Below are 27,786 nucleotides of genomic sequence, written 5' to 3'. Positions count from 1 at the left end.
GTTGCAAAAGTCGGCCGACATGCTAACATGGCCCATCTAAATGCTTGATAGGTAAACTTGCACAATATGTTTTAGTTAATATTATTCCGTATACAGGTTTGATAGTTAACCCAAACAATTGAGTTAAATGAATAATTGAGGGAGGCTTACTCAAAATAATTAAATATGGGTGGGTTATTAATATTTCATTGGAATTGGACCTATTAGGGGAGGCTCAGCACCCCTCTGTCTCCTCTCTGTCTCCGCTACTGAATACAGCCTAACTAATAAGCTAGAGATCAAGAAAGTAAACCAAGTAATGCACACTAGAATTAGAACCCATGATCTGAAGAGTATAATACTACTACCATAAACCAACACTTGAAAGTTTTTTTTTTTTTTTTTTTTTTTACGAGAAACCCCACTATGGGCCAGAGCACATTGGCCCCCCCACCGCAGGTAAACCCCAAAAGCATATAACGATAAAGTAAAACTGTACAAAGCTTTAAAGTAAACCTATTGAAGGGGCGATGATTGGGCCAAACTAGAAACCAAACATCATCAACTAAACGCCACCATTCACGACCACGTATCTCATAACCTTTGTACCACCACCACCTAATCTGATAATTACAGATTCACACCTTATATACTTGTTTTCTGCAAGAACCGTGAATTTAAGATAGATGAAACGACCCTTGGCCTTCTGTAATTGCATATAAGAGCTTTTCCTTCATTGTTTCCTACAAAAAAAGCATGACTTACACTGTGTTACAACTGTTTTCATTTTCTACAAATCATCAAAGTTAATCTTTAGATCACCCTATTGGCGACTTTAAGCGTTTGTATAATTTTGACTTTCTGTTGGTTGATATAAACTATAAAGAATGATCAGAGATGGCAAATATCGACCCATTTTGGTTCTGTTGAGCAAGAAGATTATAAAAAAAAAAAAAAAAAAAAAAATTCTAAAAGGAGAACAGATCATACGGGCCAAAGGTGTATTTTCAGCCTCTATTCAACAATTATTATTGCAACAATGTGGTTCAAGTAATACGAGTAGTTTTTTGCAGGCCAACAGTACCTGCATGGGTCTGTTTTGACACGTGTTAAAAAATTCACCAGTTTCAAACAGGACCAATTTAATCTGACCCAACCCACCCATATTGCCACCTCTTATAATATGCACCAGCAAGGGTTCAGTTTCAATAAAGTAGTTAACTTTTAACACTAGCAACTCTTGGATCATGAAAATCTCTTAAGAGTTTACTACACAACTATTCACATTCATTGAGAATTTGATTACCTATTTTACTAGGCATTAAAAGACACCAATATCGCATAAAGAATAATCTCAACAACTAGATCTAATTTTTAATAAGGTAGTTAGAAAAGAACGGTTTCCAACCTTTGAAGAATAAGGCGGTAACTTGAGATAATTAGCACATGTCATCACGCTCGGTAGGTCAGCGTCCACCAGATTATCACAATGCTGTCAACACACACAAACACAAATGACCCATTTGAACCCAAAAAAAAAGAACTTTAATCCAAAAAGGAAGAAATTGATATACGAACCTTGCGTACGATTGTAAGTTTTGGGTTGAGCGATGACAAACCACCAAGAGGAAGCCTTGGAGCACCTGTAACAAACTTCACAAAAGCTTTTTGCTGCTCGTAGTCAAACTCTTGTACAACCTCTAGAAACTGCATTTTTGGAAAATAAATAAAAATTTAGGTTATATGAAATTAATTAAACCAAGATATCATAACAAAATATAAATATATATTTCATTTTTGTTCAAAGTTGTTGACTCCGACTCGAATCGTGACTGAAATTCATAAATTTTAACTTGTGACTCGACTGGTAAGAGTTATTTACACAAACAAAAGTAGACATCAGAGTATCAACATAACTTGTAGATCCTAATTCTATATATTAACGGTACAAATTTATATAATTTAAAAATCCTATGAAATTGTTCACAAACAGATAATATGAAAGTAATACTAACATGCAGTATGGGAGGGCTGCTAGCAGTATATCCATGATCAAACTTGATGAGATCCAGAAGTTGGTTAGACTGTAAAAAAAACATGATCAGCATCTCATATCGTAACATAGGATTTGGTCAGATAAGTCGACTATAAAACATACGTTCCAAGTTTCACTTTCCCCACACAGAAGACGTTCTAGTTCCTCATCAGTAAATATCTGAAGACAGTCTATTGGAAAAACCTACAAAAAAAAAAAAAAAAAAAAAAAAAAAAAAAAAAAAAAAAAAAAACATTACAGATAAAATAATAATTAAAAATTAATATTAATAATAAAAACAAACGGTCAACGAAAATCACAATATGTAAAACTAAAATATAAATGTTAAAACAAGGGAACATAACAAACCTGATTAAACCCTGATCTAAAAGCATCCATTTGCTTCGAGATTCCAGAATTTAGAGTGGCGTTGACCACAAGTTCAATGTATTCCTCCAAATTCGAAATACTAACCTGGAAATTAAACAAAAAATTTTTGATTAGTTTCTGCATTAACAGATCATAACAGAAAATCGAGGATCAAACTAAATCTAACCATTTCTTTATCAGGCCCAGATATAAGAACATATTCAGGGTAACCAGGAAGAGTAAAATCCAAGTGTAGGTCCTCGATTTTCGTATCCCGAAAACACGGATCACGATCAATTTCGGAACTTCCTCCACTTAATTCTAAATACTTCCTCCTCTCAACGAGAGCCCGAAACTCGATAAGCGTCTTACCCAAAACAGGGTCAAACGATTGGATATCATACATTGTAAGTTCCTGCAATATGACAAATTTTATGAATTCAAGAACAAATGGAACATGAAATCAATGTTGTACTTTAACCATATACTCCATTCATCCCAAAATAATTGTCTCTTTGACTTTTAACAGTCTTTCCTTTCACAACTTTGACTTTAAATATATTTTTTTTGTTCAATATAATATTTGATGAAATTTACATGGATGGACTAGGTTTTAAACGAGTTTTTCAAGGGTATAATTTTCATCAAATATTATATAACACAAACAAAATTATTTAGAGTCAAAGTTAAAAAAGAAAGACTTCAAGTGTCAAACTCGGACAATTATTTTGGGACGGAGGAGGTAAAAAATAGAAACCATACCTGTCCAAGTATTAGTTTATAAAAAGCTTTCGAAAACGGAAGATCCAAAATCCGTCCATCGTGAAGAGCCTTCGCAACAATCTGACCCAAAAGAACAAACTTTCTTTTCACCTCTGAAAAATCGATACCACTCGAGACACTAACGGAATCGAACCACGGGCTCGGGAAAAGCCCAAACGGAGATGCGACAATCACGGAATCCGGGTTCCCTAAGCTTTCAAATAAAGAGCCCGACACATTATCTCCTCGCCACATCCCAAGGCCCGGTTTCTGAAACTCGTTACTAACGAGTGTAAAAAACTCCAATGTGGGCCCAAGACCCGTACCGACCTCTTCATCGTATTTTACTTCAAGAACAACTTTTTGATTAGCATGTAGATCCATCATTTTGACAGCCGATTCAAGTATCTGATGTCGATAAACGAGAAACTTTTTCCGAGCCCTAGGAGAGTCGTTTTGGATACCCGAGGGTGACCCGGGAGATTGACCTTGGGGTTGACCTTGATGTTTCCCTAACGCCATCAGCTTGAAGTACTTACATCGAGCTTCAAAACTAAATAAGAACGGGCATGATGTCATCAACTGTGTGCACCATGATGGCATGCCACCCGCAGAGATGGCTAACGGGTCCCGCATCTGTTGTTCTAGTTTTTCGGTTAACCGACTGTTTACAAACTCGTTCTTTAGAATACCTAAACTACCCTCACATGTTGCTCTTACACTATCCAATTCAATAATTTTACCTTCAGCAAAATCAGAAATTTTTTCACTAACGATCATATGATATTTAAACCTGTTCACAGCTTCTAAGATTCTTAACAAAGTCAATATGTTTCGACATGGAGTTGACTTTGCTGATAAACCGATTTCCGAAAACAACGTGCCGGGAAAAAAAGGAGCGTATGATGACCAACATGCAGGGCGGCAAGAAAACGAAGAGCTACCTTTTTCGAATGTAGAAGATTTTTTGTATGTTACTTTGTGTATTTGATTCCATAACGTTGGATGGGCGATAGTGTCGTATTTTGATTTGTGATGTTCGATAATAGCTTGATATACGGTCAGCATTCGATTAATCGGTTTTCCTTCGAGGTAGAAAGATAGTTGGCCGTCATTTGTACTGGAACTAGGATGATCTGTGCTGATACTACCATCTTTTTGTAGAGCTTCGTGTTCGCACTCCATAGGGTCCTGAAATAAGAACAAGACAATACAACAAATTACCATTTTTATGGTGAAAAATATTTGCTTTTTGAAATTGATTGTGTAATTTCAAATGATCAGATCCTAAAAGTAAGTTATAAAAAGCAGGGTGTAGGAAATTTTGTCTACATATGCTAATACAGTTACAAACTTATACAATCCAAACAATCAAATGTTAGTATTTCATGAACTATAATTACTAAAGCAGTCCACGAAAAATTTTCAAACTTTAAACTAAACTTATTATCTTTTTTTTTTCCAGCTATGATACTGTTTACTGACCACTTAAGTGGTTTGTTTCTGTACAACTCTTAATTTAGTCAGTAAAATTGTTGTTTCTTTGTCACTTAATCTTCCACTTGATCTGAACATGGAATCGGACACCTCTCCAGAATAAGAGGCAAATGGAAACAGAGGCAAATTCATAAATAAATAAAAAAAGTAAACAGTAGTTTCTTTCAAAAATTTAAAGATTATAATTCCAACACATATCTTTTTTAAAATATTAATAATAAAAATTATAGTTTTGCAGCAGGTACGAAATTTATTATCTGACCCTTTAGATAACTAGATAATCGTAATAACTTCATCAAAACACTTAGAACGGATTATTTTGACTTTTCGTTGCAATAATTAGACAATCAGCTTCATAACACACATCGAAAAACCCCAAAACTAGTAACTTATATAAATAGAGACCTACAAAACATAACTAATTTGTGATTACTCAAAGTCAATGAACGAAAAACGTACCGAATGTATCTCATTCCCGATTGATGATTCAGCAGAAGTCTGTCCAACACTGGAGCTGGAGCCATTTTCGTTATCATTGTTTGGGCAAACTTTAGGCCATAAGAACTTTTCAATAGCAACAAAATCTGAAAACGGGTCAACGTTTTGAACATCACCCGAGTAATCACTTATAGTCAACTCTCCCTCTTCTTTCTCAAAAGAAACTTTTAGACACGGATACATGGTGCAACGCCTATGTGGCAGAGTAGCATACGAACTTTTGTGTTTGGAAACACTGTTCAATACCAAAGGAAAATCTTCAACAGAAGATAAACCACTTTGTAATTTCGATATAAATTCTGATAATGAGAAGTTTGACCAAAAAAGTCTCCCAAAAGTCTTCAATCTTCTCTCTGCAATGCAGGGTTGACCTTTTAAGTCCGAACATGTTCTAGAACATTCACCACTGGACAAATACTTGACCAACGATTCAGTAATTCCACTTTCAACAAATTCAAAAGTCGAAATTACATCTCCACCATTAAGGTGCAACATGATTTGATCCAAGATACCATCATATTCTTCTTCAACCGTATCATCATTCATCATCGAAGCTAATTTAGAAGATAAAGATTTAAGCTTTTCAAGAATTTCAGTAGTTCCGTTTCCTAAAGTGGACGAATTTGTGTCGAAATATTTGGTTCTGACGTGTTCTGCAAGAGTTTGAATGCAATCCTTTTCCAACTTGCAATCTTTTGATTCTGAGGATGAACGCGAGTCAAAAGAATAGCATAAGCATCGTTTGTGACTTGAATTATTCGATAACTGAATGTCGTTGAACATCGAAAACATAAATTGAGAACCCTTTTCCGGGACTATAAGTGCATCAATGGCAAAAAGAACTCCTTCCTTCACAAAAGGTCCCACGAAAAGATCCGATCTTTTTTGCAAGAGGGTATCAGATATACTAAGGGCTAGCATTAAAACATGTCTATCTTTTCGAGTGAACACTCCAGCTAAAAACCTGCCAAATGACCAGTATTAGTTACAAGTCTCAAATAAATATTCAACCAAAAACTTATGGGTAGTAAAACGGGCGGGTCGGAAAGGTTGAGTAATATGTCAGAATGGGTTGGGCAGGTCCGTCAACACTTCTATTATCTGTTAATTTTATGTTGATGAAGGAATTGATTGATGTGTTAAGTCCAGAAACAATATAATTACAATAAAACAATATTTTATTAAAAACATGACTTATGAAAGTTTACGCATTTGACTACACCTCAAAGACTGACTATCAACCTGTCTGACCCGTTCAACCCAATTAATCTGTTTCATGTTACAGGTTTCCCTTTTAGTTAATAATCTTTACATAACTTGATGGAACAGTCAGATAAAAAATAACAAAAATGGTGAAGTTATCAATCAAGATTTCACCTTTAAATATCGGATTGCTCATGCAAACAAAAAACTAAATTTCTTTATAAAAACACTATTTATGAAATTTTATGCATTTGAATACACCTTGACTTTACCTGTCTGACCCCTTCAACCCTATAAATCTTTTTCACGTTTCCCCTCAATAATATTAACTTGAATGACCACTCAGATAAAAGATAACAAAAAATAGTGAAGTTGTACAATCAATATTTCACCTTGAAATGTTGGTTTGCTTAAGCCAGCCGAGAAGCGCATCAGGGTTGCTGTAATACACCAACTTGTCGATAACAGATAGACATCCATAACATATAGATAAATCTACACCCGAATCCACAACCCGGATCAAAACAGGCAGCAAATCATACCCAAACTTCTGCAGAAGATCAGGATGATTCACCAAAAACTCTGCTTTTTCTTTAGCCAACGGAACTTCATGATTTCTGTCTACAACAGGCAGAAGCTGAATCAACAACTTCAAAACTTCATGCACCTGAAAAAAAAACACATGTCATTTATAAAATATAAAATATGAACAATTAGATACAATTCCCGTTAAATATGCTATCGTTTGACCTGATTATTTTGACCACCAATTGCCCTCGGGGACGGCATTCCATGTGAAAGATCGTACGTCGACAAAGTATCTTTTAAAATACTGCTTATATTAAGATCATAAAGGGTTGTCACAGTTATCATTGAACCAGATGCAAGATTAACAAGTAGCCCGATTAAACCCTGCATACAAGTTTACAACATTCGCTTAAACATAAGACATTATATGCTTTTCGTATAAAAAAAAAAAAAAAAAAGATTATCATCTTACTGTATGAATGGAATGTGATATAGTAGTGATCCGGCTGTTCAAGTCAACAAGATGTGCGACCTGATGAATCAACCCGTGTTTAGAAAGTTCATCCAGCATCTCAGGGGATTTTTTTACTCGTTGGGCTATTTTTATAAGGCAAGTAGCAGCATGTTCAACAAGCTGAAACCACAAAAATACGTCAGAAAAAGTTATTAACAGATGTGACTATACACTATAATCTTTACAAATAAACGTATAGATTCATACCTGATTGTCCTCGTACTGCAGAAGTCTGCATAATATTGGAACAGCATCCATAAACTGTGAAAAACCTTCAGATGGAAGCTTTTCACAAATGTTCACCACAGTCGAAAGTGCAACTCTCTTTTTGTTTCAGAAACACATATAAACACAAAAGTAATGAATATAAGCACCAATGTAAAAGCCGTCCCGATTCGCCCAAAAACAACTTAAAGGACGGTCAAGAGTCGGGTCAAAGTCAAAGTTAGATAAAAATAAGTATAATTTTAAAATTTATATTTTGTGCATTATATCTATGTTTGAAATTTTTATGTTTTATGTTTAATATATCTATAAGTAATATGTACGTGTTTAATTTACTTGTTACTAAAGGTCAACATTGGTCAACGCCCGTATCGTCCCTGACTTGACCGACTGACCCATCTAAGGTCCTGACCGACTTGTCCCCGACTCCTGACTTTTACAACTTTGACTGTAAGTCTCCAGTTTAACAACTATGATATCATGTATATAGCTATGTAATGTAACTTAGGGTCTTACTTGTGTACTAGTCGAAAAGAAATCAATATAAGTAAGAACAGCCATAATTGCACCAGCCTGTAAACACGCAAGTGGTTGTTCACGCGATATCTTCTCTAATGCTTGCAAACACTATTAATAAAAGAAAAACATAAGTATCGGAAACAATATCGCTTAATTAGAGTAAATAATCACTAAACACATTGTTAACATAAATACTGTAATCATGACATACCTGTTCAGCTACGTCCTCATACTCGATAGCCAATAATCGCTGACATAAGGCTGACACACCATCATGTCGAACCAACAAACTCGATGATCGAGGATAAATATCACATAAATAAGTTAAAGCCCTAATGGATAAAAGCATTATCTCCGGGTTACTTTCATGTTGAGCCAACTTAATAAGTATAGGTGATAACGCATCTGCAATTAAACTCGATAAAGAACTATCTGTACAAAACGATAATATTTCACACAGTTCTCTAAGCGCATCTTGTTGACCAGATTCTTCCGTTTCTTCATTCAAACTCGATAACACTTTCTTAAACTTCGCTTGATCACCTGATAATCGTTGCCTTTGGTAATCAAGTATTTCATTTCTGTATCTTCTGTGTTCTGCATCGCCCATTTCGTCAGAATCACATGACCCGTACGCTGAATTATTATCTTCGTGTGTATCTGAAGCAGATGATGATGTTTCCATTTCGTTATCATGTGTTTGATTTGTTGTTGAAGTCATCGGTGTTGTAGTAGTTGTCATTGTTGGCGTTTCAATCGGTGAACTCGATGAACTAGGTCTAAACTCTAGTGAACTACAAGTCCGTTTATCGGCTGGCAACTCGTCCGTTGATTCTGTTCGTTTTTGCCCCCGATTTCCCATCAATATTTTCACTACAAAAATTAATAATACTGATAAAAAGTTCCAAATCAAAAATCATAACAACAGAAATAATCACCTATTTTGTATCTTACTAAACCCTAATCACTATAAACAACAGTTAAAAACCAAAAGTTCATACAAATCCTGTGACGTTTAATCGCACAAAAAATAATAAATAAATAAATAAATGATTCACCATCCAAAATTGCAACAGAACAGACTTTCATACTTACACAACAAGGTATTATCATTTATTATTTATCATTAATCATTTATCATTAATTATTAATTATTTATCATAATAGTAAATCAAACAGTGTAATGATCAACAAACAAGTAGTAGTAATAAACAAGCATCAATAATACTCCAATATTTATGTTAGGCTTCAAACCGACATAAAATGAAAACAGCAGACATAAAAATATGATTACATGTTGATGATATACATATGGTTATAGATGATTAAAGTTTCAAATATTTGATGATGTAAAATAATAATAATAATTATAACATGTGTTTATAGTGAAGAATTATTGATGATTTATTACCGTATATAAATGGTGATCAAAGAGAGTTGCAGAGGTTGATGATTTTGCGGGAGATAGATTAATTAATTAATTAGGAGTTGAAAATTTAAGGAGGGTTTAACCCTAATTTACAGTGAGGAAAAAGAGGAACAGATGATTTGATGATGATCAAACAGAGATGGTGATATTGAGTGTTTATATATATCTCACGCCAGGTTTTAAATAAATAAATTAATTAATTAAATTATTTTACAAATATTATCTTGTTTTTAGATTACCGACTTTATTAATTATACAATTTACGTATCTTATTTTGTTAAATCAAAATTAAAATATCAAAATAAATGAATACAGTAAATTGTTATACTAGTTTGAAGATTGCGTTAAATAATATCATGTAGTGTTTTATGTATACATTTTTTCGATTAGATTAAAAGGTGAGTGCAAAGAGTGAGGGTTCAAACAATGGCGGAACAAGAATGATGCGAGAGCGGTATAACGGAAGACTTCAAGATCGGTTAATGAAACTATTCGGACTCCATCTTACACCGTTCATGTTTTTCAACTTTCCAGATAATTCAACGGTTGCTGATTTGTGGAAGATCTTTAAGCCTTATAGAGACATAAGGGACATTTATATGGCTGCTAAGAGACTAAGGAATGGTGGTCGTTTTGCCTTCGTGAGATTCAATAACGTCAGATGCTCAGATCAGATGTTAGCATCATTGGAAAAGATAAAGTTCAATGAGACACCTATCAAAATTTTCAAGGCAAAAGAAAGAGATGACGCTGGAAAAAACAATCGTTCTTATCAACAAAACACTAGTTGGCAGAAAATTGAAAGTGCTAACTGGAATCATCCTGGAAATGCATTTAGAGATGACAGAATGTTCAGCGAAGTGGCTAGAAATCAGAGAGGCGACTTGCGTGACAAATTAAACCAAAAAGATCTACGAGAAAAACTTTCTAAACAAAAGAACGAGGAAGATCTAAGGGCAAAAATCATAAAAAGAAAGGAGGACAATAAGGTACAATATGGGAGTAAAGAAGCAACTTATTCCGATGAAAGAACGGTACCGGTTAAAGGAAAAAACTCATTCCTATTCGGAAGATCCATCTTGTGTGAGTTGAACAGTTTGGAGCTCTTTCTTCAATTTGAAGAATTGTGCAGGGCAGAAGGAATGAATAACTTCTCTTTAAAATATTTGGGGGGTATGGATATGTTAATAATTTGTGATTCCAACAACACAGCTAAAACCATCGTCAAAAATAATGGTCATGCAATTTATAAATGGTGTAATAGGGTCAAAGTATCGGAGGATAAAGGATATTGGTCTTCTGGCAAACTAATGTGGATTGACATCACTGGTGTGCCAGTCACATGCTGGAATGAAAACACCTTTAAGACAATAGCTGGATGGTGGGGTAAAATCTTAGACATGGAAAATTGTACTATCGAAGATGGTAATCAAAATCTTACCAAAGGAAGTGTTCTTATCCATTGTCGAAGCAGCATAGTACAATACAATGGTTGGATCAAATTAAGGGATGAGTCCAGTTCGAGTTACGTGGGTGTCAAAGAAGATACAAATAGAACAATTCAAATTGATTTTGGTATACCGGAAAAAAATGAGATGTATAATGATAATGAAGTTAATGAAGATAAAAGTAATTCGGATGAAGAATTCTTCGATGACACATTCGAAGTCTCTGATGAGGAAGAAAATCTCTTCAATCTGGATCGTGAAGAACTAAATGAAGAACAAGATCAAGAACAACAAAGCAACAATCAAATGAATAATGAAAAACTCGAAGAAGGAGAATTTTCCAGCAAAGATGAAGAATATTCCGGCAAAGATAGTCGGAATCGAAAAGTTCAGATCCATGAAGATGAAGAATCGGGGTGTGGGTCCATTGGGAACCTATTCGAGGGCAATAATGATGTCGGCTACAAAGAGAAAGTTGATAGTGCACCTTCCAATAACCCTACCACTAATGAATATAATAATGATAATGATACCGTTATTCAATGTACAGAACATACGTGTATACATGAAAGTCCAAAAGGAATGGAAGAGCATGCAAATATTAATGATGATTCAGAAAAGAGAATATCGGATACTATTAGTGTCTCAAGTGATGATGAAATAAATAGACCTGATCTAAATGATGATATTCGATCAACAGACTCAAGTGACATTGGGCCAAAGGTTGACAAAAAGCTAAATGGGCCTGATTCAGGGGATGACATTGGGCCAGAAGATCAAATAAAAAGTGTTAACAATAATAATAATCCAAGATCTGATAACCTTGAGGAATTGAGTGATGGAATCAAAATCAAAAAGAAGCACAAAAAGAAAACGCCTGGGTCTAAGGGACAAAAAAAAATCGACAACACTAAAACCGATTGCTGCTGGTCCAACCTCAGAAGATGGAAATCATCGTCTCGTATGATGAATCTTAAAAATGTCGCAAGAAAGGAAAGACCCGAAAAACAACCTATTCGGTCTAGATGTACCTCATGTGCTGGTAACAATCATGACTCATCGAATTCAATTGGAAACTACTGTTTGAATATGAACACTGTGAAGAGTGGAAACAACAGAAAGGAGAAATCAAACCGTGATTCTTCGAATTCAATTGGAAACTCTTGTTCGAATATGAAGACTGTGAAGAGTGGAAACAACAGAAAGGAGGAATCAAACTCTTTCAATTCACTAAACTCGGATGGGGTATATGATTTTGGATGCCGTCTAGGTTTAAAATGGCAAAAGAAGCCAAATTCTCTGTAAGTTCATCACAATTCGTACGAATTATGTTTTTAATTATGAAGATCATTACTTATAATATTAGGGGTTTCGGGTCAGGGTTGGATAGTAAGTTTGGACCAATCAAAAGGTTGATCATGAAAGAACAACCTTCTTTTTTTGCCATTCAAGAAACCAAAATTCAGCTTGTCAATAGTTCGTGGATTCAAAATCTCTGGGGTGCGAATAATTGTGATTTTATTCAAAAGGAAAAGGTTGGAAAATCGGGTGGGCAAATACTAATTTGGGATACTGATGTTTTCGAAGCTTATGATGTTATTGCTTTTGATCGCGTGATTGGGGTTAGAGGTAAATGGAAAAACACGGGGTTAACTTAAATATCGTAAACATCTATGGACCTCACGAAGATGCTAAAAAAGAAATACTATGGAACTCTTTGTCAAAAATTCTGGACGATCATCCCGAAGAGGCTTGGGTTCTATGTGGTGACTTTAACGAGGTAAGAAATCAATCGGAACGTTTCAATTGTGAGTATGTCGAAAGTAGGGCTAGAAAATTTAATAACTTCATTCAAACAAATAGCCTAATTGATATCCCGATTGGTGGAAGAATATTTGCGAGGGTTAGCGATGATGGTATCAAATTTAGCAAGCTCGATCGGTACCTAGTTTCTCAAAAATTCAGCATGTTATGGGGTAATCTCACTGTTATAGCATTAGATAGATTGACTTCGGATCATTGTCCACTCTTATTAAAAGATGATGAAAAGAATTTTGGCCCAAATCCATTCAAGATCTTTGATGCGTGGATGGATGATCCTGAGTTCGACAAAATAATCTCAGATTCGTGGATTGGAAGTATTAACACAGGCTGCCGAAAGGATTGCAAATTTCTTAACAAATTAAAATGTGTAAAGGGGGAATTGAGAAGTTGGAGTAAGCAAAAGTTTGGGTCATTAGATGATGAGATTGAAGCAACTAAAAACACAGCCTTGAATCTAGTGTTAAAGGCAGAAACCATCAAATTAGATCAGGCAGAATTGGAAGCGTGGAAGACAGCCAGAAAATCATGGGTCGAGAAGGAAAAGATAAAATGACGAATGATAAAACAAAAGGCACAAATTCGTTGGGCCATTGATGGGGATGAAAATACGAAATTTTTTCACTCGATTATTAGAAACAAATATAATAAGTGTAATATTCGGGGTCTCACTATTAATGGTACCTGGAATGAAAATCCGCAAGATATTAAAGATGAAGCCTTTGGTCATTTTAAGCGTTTATTTGATGAAGCTGACCTACTGAGACCGTCATTAGAAGACTTGCAGTATCCATCAATTACTAATAATGAAGCAGAAGCTTTAGAGTTCCCATTCTCAGAAACTGAAATTCATGAAGCCTTACTCGATTGTGATAGTACAAAGGCACAAGGACCGGACGGATTTAACATGCGATTTTACAAAAAGTCTTGGGATATAATTAAAGAGGATCTTGTCGAAGCAATTAATTGGTTTTGGGATACGGGTGAAATCTCGAGAGGATGTAATGCATCGTTTGTCACACTCATTCCAAAGAAATCGGACCCATTGGGACTTGGTGATTTTAGACCGATAAGCTTAATAGGAAGTTATTACAAAATTGTGGCAAAAATCCTATCGAATCGTCTACGGAAGGTTTTACCATCTCTTGTTGGACCAGAACAAAGCGCATTTTTAAAAGGGCGATATATTCTTGATGGGGTACTAATCGCGAATGAAACTATTGACTACCTTAAATCAAAAAAGAAGAAAGGTATTATCTTCAAAGTCGATTTTGAAAAGGCCTTCGATTGTCTTAATTGGCCCTTTTTAATGGAAGTCATGAAATGTATGGGATTCGGAGACAGATGGAGGAAGTGGATTTCGTCTTGCCTCACCTCGGCCTCTATCTCAATCCTAATTAATGGGGCACCAACTAGAGAGTTTTCACTTGGAAGAGGTGTCCGACAAGGAGACCCGTTGTCTCCTTTTCTTTTTATTTTAGCGGCCGAGGATTTAAATTGTAGTGACCCGAACTTTTCCATGTTTATATATATTAATTGAGATTGATATTTACATGATTAAATGTTTCCAACATGTTAAGCAATCAAACTTGTTAAGACTTGATTAATTGAAATATGTTTCATATAGACAATTGACCACCCAAGTTGACCGGCGATTCACGAACGTTAAAACTTGTAAAAACGACATGACGATATATATATGGATATACATATGGTTAACATGAGATTATGATAAGTAAGTATCTCCATAAGTATATTAACAATGAGTTATATACATATAAACAAGACTACTAACTTAAGGATTTCGAAACAAGACATATATGTAACGATTATCGTTGTAACGACATTTAAATGTATATATATCATATTAAGATATATTAATATATCATAATATCATGATAATATAATAATTTAACATCTCATTAGATATAATAAACAATGGGTTAACAACATTAATTGAGATCGTTAACTTAAAGGTTTCAAAACAACACTTACATGTAACGACTAACGATGACTTAACGACTCAGTTAAAATGTATATACATGTAGTGTATTTAGATGTATTAAAATACTTCTGGAAGACTTCAAGACATATATCAAAACACTCATACTTAACGAAAATGGTTACAGTTACTTTTTCATTCTTTTCTTTCATCAAGAATTCTAGTCGTATTCTTACCCGTATTATACACAGCTTCAAAACGTACTTACTATGAGTATATACTAATAGGAACTAGCATGGGATTCCACTCTTGATTATGTCATGTATGACTAATCAATTTTAACTTCTACCATGAGCTAGTCAACTAACTAGAACTCCTTTTAACCCCACTCACCACTCACCAATTACCACTCATCATTCACTCCATTTCACTTCCAATTCTCTTTCTAATTCTCTCTCAACACACACACACACTATTATGAATGTATTTTTCCAGTAGTTAATCATCATCTTCATCAAAAATCACTTCAAGAATCAAGCTATAATCATCATAGGAAGAACACTTCAAGAACATTTCAAAAATCCCTTCAAGTTTACTAATTTACTTCCAAGCTTTCTAATCCATTCCAAGTAATCATCTAAGATCAAGAAACCTTTGTTATATACAGTAGGTTATCTTTCTTATTCAAGGTAATATTCATATTCAAACTTTGATTCAATTTCTATAACTATAAACTATCTTAATTCGAGTAAAAATCTTACTTGAACTTGTTTTTGTGTCATGATCCTACTTCAAGAACTTTCAAGCCATCCAAGATCCTTTGAAGCTAGATCATTTCTTGTCACTTCCAGTAGGTTTACCTACTAAACTTGAGGTAGTAATAATGTTCATAACATCATTCGATTCATATATATAAAACTATCTTATTCGAAGGTTTAAACTCGTAATCACTAGAACATAGTTTAGTTAATTCTAAACTTGTTCGCAAATAAAAGTTAATCCTTCTAAATTGACTTTTAAAATTAACTACACACATATTCTATATCTATATGATATGCTAACTTAATGATTTAAAACCTGGAAACACGAAAAACACCGTAAAACCGGATTTACGCCGTCGTAGTAACACCGCGGGCTGTTTTGGGTTAGTTAATTAAAAACTATGATAAAATTTGATTTAAAAGTTGTTATTCTGAGAAAATGATTTTTATTATGAACATGAAACTATATCCAAAAATTATGGTTAAACTCAAAGTGGAAGTATGTTTCTAAAATGGGCATCTAGACGTCGTTCTTTCGACTAAAATGACTACCTTTACAAAAACGACTTGTAACTTATTTTTCCGACTATAAACATATACTTTTCTGTTTAGATTCATAAAATAGAGTTCAATATGAAACCATAGCAATTTGATTCACTCAAAACGGATTTAAAATGAAGAAGTTATGGGTAAAACAAGATTGGATAATTTTTCTCATTTTAGCTACGTGAAAATTGGTAACAAATCTATTCCAACCATAACTTAATCAACTTGTATTGTATATTATGTAATCTTGAGATACCATAGACACGTATACAATGTTTCGACCTATCATGTCGACACATCTATATATATTTCGGAACAACCATAGACACTCTATATGTGAATGTTGGAGTTAGCTATACAGGGTTGAGGTTGATTCCAAAATATATATAGTTTGAGTTGTGATCAATACTGAGATACGTATACACTGGGTCGTGGATTGATTCAAGATAATATTTATCGATTTATTTCTGTACATCTAACTGTGGACAACTAGTTGTAGGTTACTAACGAGGACAGCTGACTTAATAAACTTAAAACATCAAAATATATTAAAAGTGTTGTAAATATATTTTAAACATACTTTGATATATATGTATATATTGTTATAGGTTCGTGAATCAACCAGTGGCCAAGTCTTACTTCCCGACGAAGTAAAAATATGTGAAAGTGAGTTATAGTCCCACTTTTAAAATCTAATATTTTTGGGATGAGAATACATGCAGGTTTTATAAATGATTTACAAAATAGACACAAGTACGTGAAACTACATTCTATGGTTGAATTATCGAAATCGAATATGCCCCTTTTTATTTAAGTCTGGTAATCTAAGAATTAGGGAACAGACACCCTAATTGACGCGAACTCTAAAGATAGATCTATTGGGCCTAACAAACCCCTTCCAAAGTACCGGATGCTTTAGTACTTCGAAATTTATATCATATCCGAAGGGTGTCCCGGAATGATGGGGATATTCTTATATATATGCATCTTGTTAATGTCGGTTACCAGGTGTTCACCATATGAATGATTTTTATCTCTATGTATGGGATGTGTATTGAAATATGAAATCTTGTGGTCTATTGTTACGATTTGATATATATAGGTTAAAACCTATAACTCACCAACATTTTTGTTGACGTTTAAAGCATGTTTATTCTCAGGTGAATACTAAGAGCTTCCGCTGTTGCATACTAAAATAAGGACAAGATTTGGAGTCCATATTTGTATGATATTGTGTAAAAACTGCATTCAAGAAACTGATTTCGATGTAACATATTTGTATTGTAAACCATTATGTAATGGTCATGTGTAAACAGGATATTTTAGATTATCATTATTTGATAATCTACGTAAAGCTTTTTAAACCTTTATTTATGAAATAAAGGTTATGGTTTGTTTTAAAAATGAATGCAGTCTTTGAAAAACTTCTCATATAGAGGTCAAAACCTCGCAACGAAATCAATTAATATGGAACGTTTTTAATCAATAAGAACGGGACATTTTAGTTGGTATCAGAGCGTTGGTCTTAGAGAATCAGAAAATTTGCATTAGTGTGTCTTATCGAGTTTGTTAGGATGCATTAGTGAGTCTGGACTTCGACCGTGTTTTCTTTAAAAATGATTGCTTAACATTTTTGTTGGAAACTATATATTTTTAACATATGAATATTATGTGATATATTAATCTCTTAAAGTGTTTGATATTATGTGATAGATGTCTACCTCTAGAACAAGTCCCATTGACTCACCTAATAATAATGAAGAGTCAAATGTAAATTGGAATGATTCGTGGACTGATTCACAAGTTCCCGAAGAGGAACCGGAAGAAGAGTCGGAACCGGAAGAAGAATCGGAACCGGAAGAAGAAATAGAACCGGTGGGGGAAATAATAAAACGGTTAAGTAAAAGAGAATCCTCAACCAACCGACCAAGGTTAATTATGGTCAATGGTGTTTCCGCCAAGGAAGCAAAATATTGGGAGGATTACCAATTCTCCGATGAATCGGATTCCGACGAGAATTCCGATGATGTTATAGAAATTACCCCAACTGAATTTAAAAAGGCAAAAGAAAATAATAAGGGAAAGGCATAAAAATAGAGAAATCTAATTCCAACCCCGATGAACTTTATATGTATCGTCAACCCCCGAAGTCCTTAAGTTGTAACAATGACCCGAGAACCTCTAAACCACCAGGTTTTTCTAAACCAATGTGGACAACGACGGCTCGTATTAGGGGAACATCATATATCCCTAGAAACTTGGCAAAACGAACCAAAACCGAACAAGAAGAAACGAGAGAGTCGGAATAAGATAGTTGTATTCGTGTGGTGTAATATATGTAATATAGTGTGCTTATGCTTTATGATATATGTAAAAATTGCCTGTATTAATAAGTATTTTTTTTATGAATCTAACTCTTGTCTATTTTACAGTATAAAAACACAAAATGGATAGACAACCCAATATTTTAAGAGACCTACCCGGAGACATGATTGATGAAATCTTGTCTAGAGTCGGTCAGAATTCCTCGGCACAACTATTTAAGGCGAGATCAGTTTGTAAGACATTCGAAGAACGTTCTAAGAATGCCTTGGTTTATAAAAGGCTTTCGTTCGAAAGATGGGGGATATCACATTGGGAAATCCATAAGTTACGATGTGTTTACTTTGACGCATATATTGCGGGGAACCCAAATGCTATTTTACGCAACGGGTTAAGAAATTATTTTGACTCAGTATATCCGAATATAGGACTTCGTGATTTAGAAAAAGCGGCTAACATGCAACATAAAGAATCATGTTATGCATACGGGTTAGTAATGTTCGCTTCTCACCAAAGTGAGAACAAGAACATCGGGCTACAACTATTAAACAAAACGTTCCCACAAGTGACGGAGTCGGTAATTGGGGTAAGAAATGAGGTTTTTAGGTTATTACGAGACTGTTGGTCATTACGTAACCCTCGTCCCTTTGACGACGTTACAACACGCTGTCTTATCAACGGCCATAACGGTTATGTTCCACAAGACCAAGGATGGGAAGTAGTCATAGTAAAACCAGAATGCATGACTTGTTTCTGGACGTATGAATTACGTGTCTTTATTGCCTTTGCTGAACGACTTGTGTACTAGCTAGAATTATCTTCACAACTATCTTGTATCAAAGTTATTGTGTGCTATATTTCATGCTTTATGTAAAATAAGCGGTATTGTAAATTTGTAAAATATTGTATAAAAGTTTGAACGCGAAATATTATTACAATCAGTTTTTCATATAGAATTGTAGTAGTTGAATTGTATATTAGCTACTAAGTATGAACTTAACGGGTAGGTACTACCCGAATTTAAACTTATAAAACGCTAATATGAAGAAAAAGCTTTTATAAATGAGTTCATATTATGCTACGAAATACTATTAACTACTCTTAATATTCTGTATGATTAACTTGTTCCATTTGACAATTTTGAAGGAAATGGCACCGACTACTCGACACACCGTGAATATGAATGAAGAGGAATCCCGTACTTTTCTAGCTTCAAACATAGCCGCAGTACAGGCTGCGCTACATACCAACAATAACCTTGGATCTGGCAGTACAAGAAATCATGTAGGATGCACCTACAAAGAATTCACTGCCTGCAAACCTTTGGAATTTGATGGAACCGAAGGACCGATCGGATTGAAACGGTGGACCGAGAAGGTCGAATCGGTGTTTGCCATAAGTAAGTGTACTGAAGAGGACAAAGTGAAGTACGCTACGCATACCTTCACAGGTTCTGCGTTAACATGGTGGAATACCTATCTAGAGCAAGTGGGACAAGATGATGTGTACGCACTACCGTGGTCAGCATTCAAGCACTTGATGAACGAGAAGTACCGTCCCAGAACCGAGGTCAATAAGCTCAAGACAGAACTTAGAGGGTTACGAACCCAAGGATTTGATATTACCACGTACGAAAGACGATTCACAGAATTGTGCCTATTGTGTCCGGGAGCATTCGAAGATGAGGAAGAGAAGATCGACGCGTTTGTGAAAGGATTACCGGAAAGAATCCAAGAAGATATAAGTTCACACGAGCCCGCCTCCATACAACAGGCATGTAGAATGGCTCACAAACTAGTGAACCAGATTGAAGAAAGAATTAAAGAACAGACTACTGAAGAGGCCAATGTGAAGCAAGTCAAAAGAAAGTGGGAGGAAAACGGTGATAAGAATCACCAATACAACAACAACAGCAATTACAACAATAATCGCAACAATTATCCCAATAATCGCAACATCAATCGCAACTACAACAAACGGCCCAACAACAACAACAACAACAACAACAACAACTACAACAATCATCCCAATAACAATAATAACCGCAACAACAACAACAACAACAATCAGAAGCAGCTATGCCAAAGGTGTGAAAAGTATCACTCGGGGTTCTGCACCAAATTTTGCAACAAGTGTAAAAGAAATGGTCATAGCGCGGCGAAGTGTGAGGTCTACGGACCAGGGGTTAATAGAATGAAAGGAACAAATGGTGTCGGAACGAGTAATGGCGGAGCAAGTAGTGTCGGAGCAAGTTATGCCAATGTAGTTTGTTATAAATGTGGAAAACCGGGCCACATTATTAGAAATTGCCCGAACCAGGAGAACACGAATGGACAAGGCCGCGGAAGAGTTTTCAATATTAATGCGGCAGAGGCACAGGAAGACCCGGAGCTTGTTACGGGTACGTTTCTTATTGACAATAAATCTGCTTACGTTTTATTTGATTCGGGTGCGGATAGAAACTATATGAGTAGAGATTTTTGTGCTAAATTAAGTTGTCCATTGATGCCTTTGGATAGTAAATTTTTACTCGAATTAGCAAATGGTAAATTAATTTCAGCAGATAATATATGTCGGAATCGAGAAATTAAACTGGTTAGCGAAACATTTAAGATTGATTTGATACCAGTAGAGTTAGGGAGTTTTGATATGATAATCGGTATGCACTGGTTGAAAGAAGTGAAAGCAGAGATCGTTTATTACAAAAATGCAATTCGCATTATACGAGAAAAAGGAAAACCCTTAATGGTGTACGGAGAAAAGGGCAACACGAAGCTACATATTATTAGTAATTTGAAGGCACAAAAACTAATAAGAAAAGGTTGCTATGCTGTTCTAGCACACGTCGAGAAAGTACAAACTGAAGAAAAGAGCATCAATGATGTTCCCATTGCAAAAGAATTTCCCGATGTATTTCCGAAAGAATTATCGGGATTACCCCCACAGCGATCCGTTGAATTTCAAATAGATCTTGTACTAGGAGCTGCACCAATAGCTCGTGCTCCTTACAGACTCGCACCCAGCGAGATGAAAGAACTGCAAAGCCAATTACAAGAACTTTTAGAGCATGGTTTCATTCGACCAAGTACATCACCGTGGGGAGCTCCTGTTTTGTTTGTCAAGAAGAAAGATGGTACATTCAGGTTGTGTATCGACTACCGAGAGTTGAACAAACTTACCATCAAGAACCGCTACCCACTACCGAGAATCGACGACTTATTTGATCAACTACAAGGCTCGTCTGTTTATTCAAAGATTGACTTACGTTCCGGGTATCATCAAATGCGGGTGAAAGAAGATGATATTCCAAAGACTACTTTCAGAACACGTTACGGTCATTACGAGTTTATGGTCATGTCGTTTGGTTTAACTAATGCACCAGCTGTGTTCATGGACCTTATGAACCGAGTGTGTGGACCATACCTTGACAAGTTTGTCATTGTTTTCATTGATGACATACTTATTTACTCAAAGAATGACCAAGAACATGGTGAACATTTGAGAAAGGTGTTAGAAGTATTGAGGAAGAAAGAATTGTACGCTAAGTTTTCAAAATGTGCATTTTGGTTGGAAGAAGTTCAATTCCTTGGTCACATAGTGAACAAAGAAGGTATTAAGGTGGATCCGGCAAAGATAGAAACTGTTGAAAAGTGGGAAACCCCGAAAACTCCGAAACACATACGCCAGTTTTTAGGACTAGCTGGTTACTACAGAAGGTTCATCCAAGACTTTTCCAGATTAGCAAAACCCTTGACTGCATTAACGCATAAAGGGAAGAAATTTGAATGGAATGATGAACAAGAGAAAGCGTTTTAGTTATTGAAGAAAAAGTTAACTACGGCACCTATATTGTCATTGCCTGAAGGGAATGATGATTTTGTGATTTATTGTGACGCATCAAAGCAAGGTCTCGGTTGTGTATTAATGCAACGAACGAAGGTGATTGCTTATGCGTCTAGACAATTGAAGATTCACGAACAAAATTATACGACGCATGATTTGGAATTAGGCGCGGTTATTTTTGCATTAAAGACTTGGAGGCACTACTTATATGGGGTCAAAAGTATTATATATACCGACCACAAAAGTCTTCAACACATATTTAATCAGAAACAACTGAATATGAGGCAGCGTAGGTGGATTGAATTATTGAATGATTACGACTTTGAGATTCGTTACCACCCGGGGAAGGCAAATGTGGTAACCGATGCCTTGAGCAGGAAGGACAGAGAACCCATTCGAGTAAAATCTATGAATATAATGATTCATAATAACCTTACTACTCAAATAAAGGAGGCGCAACAAGGAGTTTTAAAAGAGAGAAATTTAAAGGATGAAATACCCAAAGGATCGGAGAAACATCTTAATATTCGGGAAGACGGAACCCGGTATAGGGCTGAAAGGATTTGGGTACCAAAATTTGGAGATATGAGAGAAATGGTACTTAGAGAAGCTCATAAAACCAGATACTCAATACATCCTGGAACGGGGAAGATGTACAAGGATCTCAAGAAACATTTTTGGTGGCCGGGTATGAAAGCCGATGTTGCTAAATACGTAGGAGAATGTTTGACGTGTTCTAAGGTCAAAGCTGAGCATCAGAAACCATCAGGTCTACTTCAACAACCCAAAATCCCGGAATGGAAATGGGAAAACATTACCATGGATTTCATCACTAATTTGCCAAGGACTGCATGTGGTTTTGATACTATTTGGGTAATAGTTGATCGTCTCACCAAATTAGCACACTTCCTGCCAATAAGAGAAGATGACAAGATGGAGAAGTTAGCACGACTGTATTTGAAGGAAGTCGTCTCCAGACATGGAATACCAATCTCTATTATCTCTGATAGGGATGGCAGATTTATTTCAAGATTCTGGCAGACATTACAGCAAGCATTAGGAACTCGTCTAGACATGAGTACTGCCTATCATCCACAAACTGATGGGCAGAGCGAAAGGACGATACAAACGCTTGAAGACATGCTACGAGCATGTGTTATTGATTTCGGAAACAGTTGGGATCGACATCTACCGTTAGCAGAATTTTTCTACAACAATAGCTACCATTCAAGCATTGAGATGGCGCCGTTTGAAGCACTTTATGGTAGAAAGTGCAGGTCTCCGATTTGTTGGAGTGAAGTGGGGGATAGACAGATTACGGGTCCGGAGATTATACAAGAAACTACCGAGAAGATCATCCAAATTCAACAACGGTTGAAAACCGCCTAAAGTCGACAAAAGAGCTACGCTGACATTAAAAGAAAAGATATAGAATTTGAAATTGGAGAGATGGTCATGCTTAAAGTTGCACCTTGGAAAGGCGTTGTTCGATTTGGTAAACGAGGGAAATTAAATCCACGGTATATTGGACCATTCAAGATTATTGATCGTGTCGGACCAGTAGCTTACCGACTTGAGTTACCTCAACAACTCGCGGCTGTACATAACACTTTCCATGTCTCGAATTTGAAGAAATGTTTTGCTAAAGAAAATCTCACTATTCCGTTAGATGAAATCCAAATCAACGAAAAACTTCAATTCATCGAAGAACCCGTCGAAATAATGGATCGTGAGGTTAAAAGACTTAAGCAAAACAAGATACCAATTGTTAAGGTTCGATGGAATGCTCATAGAGGACCCGAGTTCACCTGGGAGCGTGAAGATCAGATGAAGAAGAAATACCCGCATCTATTTCCAGAAGATTCGTCAACACCTTCAACAGCTTAAAATTTCGGGACGAAATTTATTTAACGGGTAGGTACTGTAGTGACCCAAACTTTTCCATGTTTATATATATTAATTGAGATTGATATTTACATAATTAAATGTTTCCAACATGTTAAGCAATCAAACTTGTTAAGACTTGATTAATTGAAATATATTTCATATAGACAATTGACCACCCAAGTTGACCGGCGATTCACGAACGTTAAAACTTGTAAAAACGACATGACGATATATATATGGATATACATATGGTTAACATGAGATTATGATAAGTAAGTATCTCCATAAGTATATTAACAATGAGTTATATACATATAAACAAGACTACTAACTTAAGGATTTCGAAACGAGACATATATGTAACGATTATCGTTGTAACGACATTTAAATGTATATATATCATATTAAGATATATTAATATATCATAATATCATGATAATATAATAATTTAACATCTCATTAGATATAATAAACAATGACTTAACGACTCAGTTAAAATGTATATACATGTAGTGTATTTAGATGTATTAAAATACTTTTGGAAGACTTCAAGACATATATCAAAACACTCATACTTAACGAAAATGGTTACAGTTACTTTTCCATTCTTTTCTTTCATCAAGAATTCTAGTCGTATTCTTACCCGTATTATACACAGCTTCAAAACGTACTTACTATGAGTATATACCAATAGGAACTAGCATGGGATTCCACTCTTTATTATGTCATGTATGACTAATCAATTTTAACTTCTACCATGAGCTAGTCAACTAACTAGAACTTCTTTTAACCCCACTCACCACTCACCAATTACCACTCATCATTCACTCCATTTCACTTCCAATTCTCTTTCTAATTCTCTCTCAACACACACACACACTATTATGAACGTATTTTTCCAGTAGTTAATCATCATCTTCATCAAAAATCACTTCAAGAATCAAGCTATAATCATCATAGGAATAACACTTCAAGAACACTTCAAAAATCCCTTCAAGTTTACTAATTTACTTCCAAGCTTTCTAATCCATTCCAAGTAATCATCTAAGATCAAGAAACCTTTGTTATATACAGTAGGTTATCTTTCTTATTCAAGGTAATATTCATATTCAAACTTTGATTCAATTTCTATAACTATAAACTATCTTAATTCGAGTAAAAATCTTACTTGAACTTGTTTTTGTGTCATGATCCTACTTCAAGAACTTTCAAGCCATCCAAGATCCTTTGAAGCTAGATCATTTCTTGTCACTTCCAGTAGGTTTACCTACTAAACTTGAGGTAGTAATGATGTTCATAACATCATTCGATTCATATATATAAAACTATCTTATTCGAAGGTTTAAACTCGTAATCACTAGAACATAGTTTAGTTAATTCTAAACTTGTTCGCAAACAAAAGTTAATCCTTCTAACTTGACTTTTAAAATTAACTACACACATGTTCTATATCTATATGATATGCTAACTTAATGATTTAAAACCTGAAAACACGAAAAACACCGTAAAACCGGATTTACGCCGTCGTAGTAACACCGCGGGCTGTTTTGGGTTAGTTAATTAAAAACTATGATAAAATTTGATTTAAAAGTTGTTATTATGAGAAAATGATTTTTATTATGAACATGAAACTATATCCAAAAATTATGGTTAAACTCAAAGTGGAAGTATGTTTTCTAAAATGGGCATCTAGACGTCGTTCTTTCGACTGAAATGACTACCTTTAAAAAAACGACTTGTAACTTATTTTTCCGACTATAAACCTATACTTTTATGTTTACATTCATAAAATAGAGTTCAATATGAAACCATAGCAATTTGATTCACTCAAAACGGATTTAAAATGAAGAAGTTATGGGTAAAACAAGATTGGATAATTTTTCTCATTTTAGCTACGTGAAAATTGGTAACAAATCTATTCCAACCATAACTTAATCAACTTGTATTGTATATTATGTAATCTTGAGATACCATAGACACGTATACAATGTTTCGACCTATCATGTCGACACATCTATATATATTTCGGAACAACCATAGACACTCTATATGTGAATGTTGGAGTTAGCTATACAGGGTTGAGGTTGATTCCAAAATATATATAGTTTGAGTTGTGATCAATACTGAGATACGTATACACTGGGTCGTGGATTGATTCAAGATAATATTTATCGATTTATTTCTGTACATCTAACTGTGGACAACTAGTTGTAGGTTACTAACGAGGACAGCTGACTTAATAAACTTAAAACATCAAAATATATTAAAAGTGTTGTAAATATATTTTAAACATACTTTGATATATATGTATATATTGTTATAGGTTCGTGAATCAACCAGTGGCCAAGTCTTACTTCCCGACGAAGTAAAAATCTGTGAAAGTGAGTTATAGTCCCACTTTTAAAATCTAATATTTTTGGGATGAGAATACATGCAGGTTTTATAAATGATTTACAAAATAGACACAAGTACGTGAAACTACATTCTATGGTTGAATTATCGAAATCGAATATGCCCCTTTTTATTTAAGTCTGGTAATCTAAGAATTAGGGAACAGACACCCTAATTGACGCGAACTCTAAAGATAGATCTATTGGGCCTAACAAACCCCATCCAAAGTACCGGATGCTTTAGTACTTCGAAATTTATTACATCCGAAGGGTGTCCCGGAATGATGGGGATATTCTTATACATATGCATCTTGTTAATGTCGGTTACCAGGTGTTCACCATATGAATGATTTTTATCTCTATGTATGGGATGTGTATTGAAATATGAAATTTTGTGGTCTATTGTTACGATTTGATATATATAGGTTAAACCTATAACTCACCAACATTTTTGTTGACGTTTAAAGCATGTTTATTCTCAGGTGAATACTAAGAGCTTCCGCTGTTGCATACTAAAATAAGGACAAGATTTGGAGTCCATGTTTGTATGATATTGTGTAAAAACTGCATTCAAGAAACTGATTTCGATGTAACATATTTGTATTGTAAACCATTATGTAATGGTCGTGTGTAAACAGGATATTTTAGATTATCATTATTTGATAATCTACGTAAAGCTTTTTAAACCTTTATTTATGAAATAAAGGTTATGGTTTGTTTTAAAAATGAATGCAGTCTTTGAAAAACGTCTCATATAGAGGTCAAAACCTCGCAACGAAATCAATTAATATGGAACGTTTTTAATCAATAAGAACGGGACATTTCATAAATATTCTCACAAAAGCGGCTACGGACAAAGGGTTGTTAAAGGAGTGGAGGTCGGGAATGAAAAGTTTTAATCTCTCATCTTCAATACGCGGATGATACCATATTTTTTGGGGAGTGGAGTAGGATTAATGCACTTAATCTTGGTAAACTTCTTAAATGTTTTGAAAACGCTTCGGGTTTAAGAGTTAACTTTCAAAAAAGTTATGTTTTTGGTGTTGGTGTTGAACTTGAGGAAGTTAAATTAATTGCAAGACATTTAGGTTGCCAACTAGGTAAGTTTCCTTGCACTTACCTTGGCTTACCTATTGGATCGAAAATGAATAAACTCAAAGATTGGTGTCCGGTTATTGATAAGTTTCATCGTCGACTTTCGAGTTGGAAAATGCGTTCGTCTTTTGGAGGAAGATTAGTCCTCATTAAATCGGTGCTCAATAGTCTTC

At 34.9% G+C, this 27,786-nt stretch overlaps 1 protein-coding gene across 1 annotated transcript; it reads right to left on the bottom strand.

Annotated features, from left to right (window-relative positions):
- Positions 1–586: 586 nt before the first annotated feature.
- On the bottom strand, positions 587–9,677 carry LOC139844266 (E3 ubiquitin-protein ligase UPL4). Its single transcript, XM_071834484.1, has 16 exons — positions 9,541–9,677; positions 8,341–9,002; positions 8,127–8,237; positions 7,593–7,709; positions 7,344–7,505; positions 7,094–7,255; positions 6,736–7,010; positions 5,102–6,104; positions 3,146–4,336; positions 2,571–2,798; positions 2,384–2,488; positions 2,138–2,218; positions 1,995–2,063; positions 1,558–1,686; positions 1,388–1,471; positions 587–722 (listed from the first exon to the last, which is right to left on the bottom strand). Exons 2-16 carry the CDS (start codon positions 8,989–8,991, stop codon positions 657–659), a joined length of 4,434 nt encoding a protein of 1,477 aa, XP_071690585.1. The 5' UTR covers positions 8,992–9,002; positions 9,541–9,677; the 3' UTR covers positions 587–656.
- Positions 9,678–27,786: the final 18,109 nt, after the last annotated feature.

This window comes from Rutidosis leptorrhynchoides, chromosome 4 (assembly GCF_046630445.1).
Source record: "Rutidosis leptorrhynchoides isolate AG116_Rl617_1_P2 chromosome 4, CSIRO_AGI_Rlap_v1, whole genome shotgun sequence".
In the NCBI taxonomy this organism is placed as follows: Eukaryota; Viridiplantae; Streptophyta; class Magnoliopsida; order Asterales; family Asteraceae; genus Rutidosis; species Rutidosis leptorrhynchoides.
The sequence above is the reverse complement of the archived record's forward strand: the minus strand, read 5'-3'. Positions and strand labels throughout refer to the sequence as shown.